Consider the following 6,942-nt stretch of genomic DNA (forward strand, 5'->3'; position numbering starts at 1 on the left):
CGGTACCGTGTTCTCCTCCTGCCTCTGGAGCTCTCCCAGACCTCGGTCTGACACAGCAGCATCTGCAAAACGCGTGGGAAAGCAACCCAGCAGCAGGGACCTGTCCTGAGCCAGGGCTGACACCAGGCGACAGCAAAGCCTTCACATCGGCACGGAAACAACACCCAGCATAGAAACAGCTCCCGCGGCAGAGCCGGGAGGCAGCAGCCGGCGAGGGCTGGAGCAGGGCGAGCAGGGGGCCCTCTAGATGTCACAGGAGCCGTGTCTCATCCCAGCCGTGCTCCCCGCCAAGGGACACAGGGATCAGCTGCTCCCAGGGGCATCCCAGCACCAGGAAGAGGGGCTTCCCTTTTGAGGAAAACCCTACGGATTCCTGTCCCTGCTCACAAACCAGCAGAAGTGGAACAGGAGCAAATCCTGCAGGGCGGGTGGGAAGGGAGGCTTGAAGGCAGGGAGAGGCACTTAGGAGGGTTCACCCCGGCTGGCAGGACACACCCCACCTCGGGGGCCCTTGGCACTGCCGGCTTTGCCCCTTTGCTCCCAAGGATTTCCCTGGCAGATGCCGCAGCTGAGCCCCCGGCACCTCCGAGGCCGTGAGGAGCTGCACCTGGCACACCTGGTGCTCAGCTTCATCACCATGGGCTACGTCTGGCAGGAGGGCGAGGAGGGCACCGTGCAGGTAACGGCAGCGCAGAGCAGGTTCACCTGCTCCTTGGGGTCCGGGGGCTGATGCTGCTCCCACGGAACCCATCCCACGGGAGCAAAGCCCCTTTCCTGCTGCTGCAGCGGGAGCGTGACCCCTCCTGCCCGGCTGGTGCCCACGCACGGGCACCCTTCAGCGGCCTGGCAGCGTCCCCACCTTCCCCCGTGCTTTGTGCCGTCCAGGTCCTGCCCCGAAACCTCGCCGTGCCCTACTGGGAGGTCTCCGAGGCCCTGGGCCTCCCGCCCATCCTCAGCCACGCAGACTTTGTGTTGGCCAACTGGAGGAGGAAGGACCCCAACGGGTAAACGGGCGAACGCCGGCGGACGGAGCGCGGCCCTTCCCGCAGAACGAGCAGGTGCTGGGGACAGACGGTTCCCAAACTGCTCCTGTTCTGCCAGACCCCTCCCCTTGAGCCCCGCCATGGCTGGGGTGGACACAGGAACCCTGTGGGGACGTGGGTGCCTGTGGGAGCAGCCCCTGGGAACAACTCCCCTATTCCCTGCAGAGCACAACCTGTCACCAGAACAATTTATAATGCTCCTCTCTCTCTCTCTCTCTCTCTCCCCCCGCATTTTCTCCTGCATTTGTTGGCCACAACTGAAACGCCTTCAGGCCTCTGGAAATCGAGTAAGTAGTTAAGATGCTCATTTATTTTCTAACGGTGCTGGTTTTGTTTGGATGGGCTCAGCTCTCCAGCACTGCAGGGTTCTGCTCAGGCTGAGCCCCTCTCTGTGTGCACACACAGCAACACCAGGGTTTGTCTCACAAATGCCACTGAGACGACAGCACAGTGACTGCAGCGGAATGTGGGCTGCTCTGTCCGTGCAGGTCCAGCATCCATGGGGCATGAGGAGGGCCTGGGGAGGGCGGTGGGTGCCCCTAAACCAGACCAGCCCAGCTCCCCCTTTGCTCTGTGCCAGCTCCTCTCTGCCCAGGGTGCAGAGAAGAGGCTCTGCAGCCTGGGAGCGTTTTTGTTCCAAGAGCTCAGCGGGTCCCAGGTGTGGTGTGCAGGGAAATCCTGAGCCACAACCCCACTAATCCCTCTCCTTGGCTGCTCCGTGCAGGAACCTGGAGCCCATCATCACCCTGCCCGGGGCAGAGAGCCTGCGGGGCTTCGTCCTCGTCACCCTCCTGGTTGAGAAGGCGGCTGTGCCTGGCATCAAGGTGGGTACTGCCATGTCCCGGGGCTTTTTGCTCACCTGGAAAGTGCCCACAGGTGCACCCACGAGGTGACCCTGTCCCCTGCATGTGGACTGGGGAGGAGCAGAGCTGGCATGGGTGGCAGCGAGTGTCCAGAGCCGCTGTACACAGGCATCCCACCCCTCCCTGTCACTTGGTGTTCTCCCTCCTCTCCTCTCCTCTCACAGGCAATCATCAGGGCCCTTCCTGCCATCCTGCAGCGCGATGAGGAGACCCTGCAGAGAGCCCTGGAGGAGCTGGCAGGGGCCATCGAGGCCATGAGGGAGGCGCTGAGGCGGATGCACGGTGAGAGCAGCCCCAGCCAGGCTGTGTCTGCACAGCCCTGCCCAGGCCACAGCTCATCACACGTGTGGCTGTGACTGCTCTGACCTCCCTGCTTTCCTCCCAGACCACGTGGATCCCGCAGTGTTCTACGCCGTGATCCGCATCTTTCTCTCTGGGTGAGTGCAGCAGGTTTCCCTTCAGACCCACTGTGCTGGCAGCTCCCAGGGCCGGGGGGAACTGGGAATGTGCTGGGAAGGGGCAGCCCAGGTGGGACAGGGGGTCCCCCAGGGCGAGGTGGGGACCAGCCCTGTGTCTGGCAGTGATGCTCCTCAGGGTGTCATGATCCTGTCCCTTGGGAGTTCCCAGGCACTGGATCTGCTGGGCACAAACCAGGGCTGAGGGCTGGGTCTGCCCCCTCCACCCACCCTCCATCCCACACTTCAGCTCAGCCCCAAGGAGGTCTCTGTGCCCCAACAGCCAGAATTGTGCACAAATGAATCATTCCTGCTCTTGGCCGAACAGCTTTGACAGGAGAAGAGGAATTTCTCTTCACTTCCACCCTGTGCACACAAGGCTGCGAAGCCCAGCAGAGGCTCTTCCCACTGCACGTTAAGGAAACATCCCTAACAAGCCTCTTGCTGCTGCTCTGTTACAATTCTGTCAACTGGAAAAAAACAAAATCTCCCCCAAATACTGAAAAAGCCATTTGGGCAAGGCAGAATCCCAGCCCTGAGAGCCCAGCGTGGTGTGTTCACCATCCCTCAGCATCCCTGCGGGGCTGCAGCTTCCAAAACTGCTCCCTCCCGGGCTGCTCAGGGGGGTTCTATTTTTATTTCTCTCCCGCATATCTCAGCATTCCCAAGTCAAAAGGCTCCGTGCATCCTGATTAGGTTTCTCTTATTTTTTTTTAATCCAAGCTGACCTTGTCTTGATGGTCATCAGCCTGGAAAAACATGCCTTTAAAATTCCCTTCTGCTTATAAGAACTTCCCACTAGTAGAGGTTACTATAAATACAACCCTGGGAGGACTAAAAATATTCTGGTATTTGATAATGAATCTATTTTCTGTGCAGTTTGTTGAAAATCTGTCCCCTCAGCCCAGCAGCCCGAGCAGCCAGCACCGAAAGCCTCCCAGGACGGTGCATTCTGCAGGAGGTCAAGAGATATTTTTGTGCCAGGCACTCTATTTCCCTGAAATCGTAACTCTTCTCTTTCTTTGGGAGCGAGCACTTCTCCATTTCTGCACAGTGGGGGCTGACAGGCTCTGAGTTCAGGGTGTGTGGGGGGAGCTCCTGGCTCCCAGCCCGCCCAGGACCAGCAGCTTCAGAGGGAGGAAATCCCATCCCAGCCTTGTTATCTGTGGAGATAAATAGAGGCAGGCTGACCCAGCCTCTACTTATCCTTTAAATGCTTTTGGAGACGTAACCTTGAGTAACAGGAACAAAGGAAAATCCAAAGTACGAACTTCAGGGACTCAGAGAAGCATTTGGGTGACTCTTCCTGCTGCTTATCCCAGTGGCCACTGGCATTCAAGGAATTGTTGTTGTGCCACTGCTGCCCAGACAAGTGCCCCTCCCTCACCAAGGCAGCTCTGCTCACACAAACCTCCCCGAGCTGGAGCAGAAGGTGCAGCCAGGGCAGGGTGTCCCAGCACCACGCCACAGGGTGCTCACCAGGGCATGGTGACCCCAGAGAACGATCCCCAGCTCCTGGCAAGGAAAATTAAGGATTTCTCCCTCCCTGCACCTTGGCACAGCATGTGATTTCCAAGTTTATCTCCCGTTTGGGGACGGCTGGCACTGCTGAGTGAGGAGGGGCCAGGCCAGGAAGGTTTCATTCCATCTTGCCAGCCCAGAGTCCCCTCTCACAGGGCCCTGTCCCCAGCTGCCCCACGGGCACTGCCTGATCCGTGTCTCCCTCCCAGCTGGAAGGACAATCCAGCCATGCCAGCCGGGCTGGTCTATGAGGGGGTGTCCGAGGAGCCCCTGGGGTTCTCGGGGGGCAGCGCGGCCCAGAGCAGCGTCCTGCACGCCTTCGATGAGCTGCTGGGGATCCAACACCGCCAGGACACCGGTGAGACACTCGCTCCTCCTTCTGCCAGGGAAACAAGGGGTGGGGAAGAGACCAGCCAGAGCGATTCCCACGGCTGTGCCAGCTCTGCCAGCTCTGCCAGCCAGCAGCACACGTGCCCATCTCCGAGCCCAGGTTCTGCCCAATTCCTTAGATTATAAACGGGGCTCTGGTGGGTGCTTCCTCACTGTGATAAATTCCCAAAAGCCACACTTTGCTTTTTGCCTGTCAGCTTTTCACTGAGCTTCTCTATGGGCCCAGAGATGAGGGAGCAGAGCGTGCCTGCATCCTGCCAGTGATTTACCCCATCCATTCAGAGAGTTTCGTGTTAGTCCAGCCCACAACAGAAATATTGACCAGAAATCAGCAAAACCACTCTACTAGCAAAAAAACCCAACAAAATAAACCAATCCAAATGGCTGAGAGCAGGGCTAAAACCTGTCTTTTAGAGTTAAGGCCAACCCTAATGGAGCACTGACCTAATGTGGGTTTTCATTCTCACTGAATTGGAGGCAGAGCAGAGGAAGCTGTGCAGGCTTTCAGCACCACCAGCACTGTGGCCTTTAATCCACATACCCACAACTTATTCCCCCTTTGCTGGTGTCTTGCAGCTGCCTTCCTGCACAGGATGAGGAGCTACATGCCCCCGCCCCACAGAGCCTTCGTGGAGGAGATCCAGCGTGGCCCGTCCCTGAAGCAGCACGTGCTCTCCTCGGGGGATGAGCGGCTCCGTGCAGCCTTCAACCACTGCGTGTCTGCTCTGACAGACTTCAGGTCCTACCACATCACCGTGGTCACCAAGTACGTGGCCGTGGCGGCGGCCAAAGCCAGGGCCGGGCGGGCAGAGCCGGGCACCGGGGCTGGCCCTGCCCTGGGGAAGGCCCCGTCCGCCCTGGAGGCCAAAGGCACTGGAGGGTCCCACATCTTCAGCTTCCTCAAGAGCATCAGGGACACCACCAGGGAGGGGATGATAAGCGCCTGAGGTGCCCCGAGGGTCGGCAGGGCACTGCCCAAAGCGGGGGCAGGAGGCCGGGCGGCTCCGGTGTCTGTCCGAGGTCCAAACCCTCCCCTGGGCAGCATCACTCCCACCTGAGCCTGTCTGGGACACGAGGAACATTCTCGGGACACGAGGAATGTGCTGCTGCTTCCCCCCTGAAGGCACACAGTGAGCTCAGCATCCCCCCACGGCCTGGAGACGGGCACGGTGTCCTCCCCTGGCACTGGGACCTGCACATCGTCCCAAGGCACCAGGGTGGGTGCAGCGTCCTCCCACGGCACCGGGAAGAGCCGTGTCCCTGCCCGCCCCGCCTGCTGCCCGCAGCGCCCCGGGGGCCGGGGCTGCACAGGGGCTGGACACGGGGGGGTTACACGGACGAATAAAGCAGCGAATCCCGATCCAGCCGCGTTGCCGGGCCCTGTGTCCGTCGCGACATCCCGGCGCTGCTCCATCGCGAGGTGGCGGCAGAAACCCGCGTTTGGCCGCGGCGCGGACGATCCCGCAGCGGAGGAACGGGAAAAACAAAACACTGGTGGGGACCGGGGGTCTGCGGGGGGAGCCTCTGTTCCTTACGGGCTCGGGATGTCACAGGGGCAAAGCTGCAACGCTGGGGCTCACACGGGCTTTGCTTCCCTGAGCCTCAGTAACCCCGGGCTGCAGCAGGGGACACGAGGGGACGCGGCTTCCTCGGGGGGACAGCGAGGGAAAAATAGACGGACAGAACAACACCCAGCCTGGTGCCAGGGTCAGCCCGCTGTGGAGGGTCCCACGATCCAGGCACGGCGGGTGAGGTGAGAGCCGAGGACAGCCCCGCGCTGGGCCCCGACGGCTCCGGGAGCCGCTCCCCGGCCCGGGGCTGCAGGAACCGGCTCACCCCGGGCCGGGCTGGGTGGGCAGAGCCTGGCACCAACAGCAGGGCTAAACCTTTTTTTTTTTTTTATAGAGCCAGGTGCCCAAGTTGCCCTTTTATAGCAAGAGAGCACGCCCAAATTCCTTGGAATCCGCGTCTTTAGGGAAATCAGGCCATATGGCTCCGTTTTGCCTGCCCAGGTTTTGCTGGCACGGCCACCAGAGGCAGGTTTCACACCCAATCAGTGTCTTGGTGCAAAAATAGCCCTGGCAGTGCCCCTTCTGCACTGCCAGAAGAGAGTCAAGGTCCTTTGAAATGAGGCATCATTCCCATAAGGGCAACAAGAAGCTCAGCACGCCACAGCTTGAATTATTAAAGGTCTCGCTAAATTGTATTTTGTGCCCTTTTTTGAAATGCAGCCCTAAAACTGGGGCTTCAGAGATGATTTCAGTAAACAACCCACGGGAACATGTCAGCACCTTTAAATCTTTGCCTGGCAGCCCTCCTTCCACTTGATCTTCATTTCTGAATAGCTGCTGCATATTTCATGTAGGAAATATTTCATCCTGATGATTGTCTTGGTCTATTACATTTCAGACCATTTCAGGAAAACAGCAAACTTGGAGCGGGGGGAAAAATCACTCCAGCTAAGTGAGAAATGCTGCCAGGACTGGAGGGAGCTGGGGCAGGCTGGCACTGCAGGGGGGCAGGGGCTCCACTGGTGCTGTGAATGCACAAATCCTGCTGGGCAGCAGTGATGCTGATGCCAGGAAAGGCCACAGGACCCACCACAGGTGGATTTCCTTCCTGCTGCAAACTCCCTTCCCTGCACAGGCTGCCCCTGCCCCGTGCCAGGGG

General features: G+C 59.6%; 1 protein-coding gene across 2 annotated transcripts in view; it reads left to right on the forward strand.

Annotated features, from left to right (window-relative positions):
* The window catches only part of IDO2 (indoleamine 2,3-dioxygenase 2), a 6,909-nt gene extending 1,268 nt beyond the window's left edge, over window positions 1-5,641 (forward strand). For both annotated transcript variants that reach the window (XM_027706316.1, XM_027706317.1), the window contains 8 exons: window positions 560-679; window positions 886-1,004; window positions 1,316-1,330; window positions 1,768-1,867; window positions 2,071-2,188; window positions 2,292-2,343; window positions 4,092-4,240; window positions 4,849-5,641. In XM_027706316.1, coding sequence (XP_027562117.1) covers window positions 560-679; window positions 886-1,004; window positions 1,316-1,330; window positions 1,768-1,867; window positions 2,071-2,188; window positions 2,292-2,343; window positions 4,092-4,240; window positions 4,849-5,219 — 1,044 coding nt within the window. In that variant the 3' untranslated portion in view covers window positions 5,220-5,641. The remainder of the gene's footprint in view (window positions 1-559; window positions 680-885; window positions 1,005-1,315; window positions 1,331-1,767; window positions 1,868-2,070; window positions 2,189-2,291; window positions 2,344-4,091; window positions 4,241-4,848) is intronic.
* The last annotated feature ends 1,301 nt before the right edge of the window (window positions 5,642-6,942 follow it).

This window comes from Neopelma chrysocephalum, unplaced genomic scaffold (genome assembly GCF_003984885.1).
Source record: "Neopelma chrysocephalum unplaced genomic scaffold, ASM398488v2 Primary Assembly neopelma1_367, whole genome shotgun sequence".
NCBI lineage: Eukaryota > Metazoa > Chordata > Aves > Passeriformes > Pipridae > Neopelma > Neopelma chrysocephalum.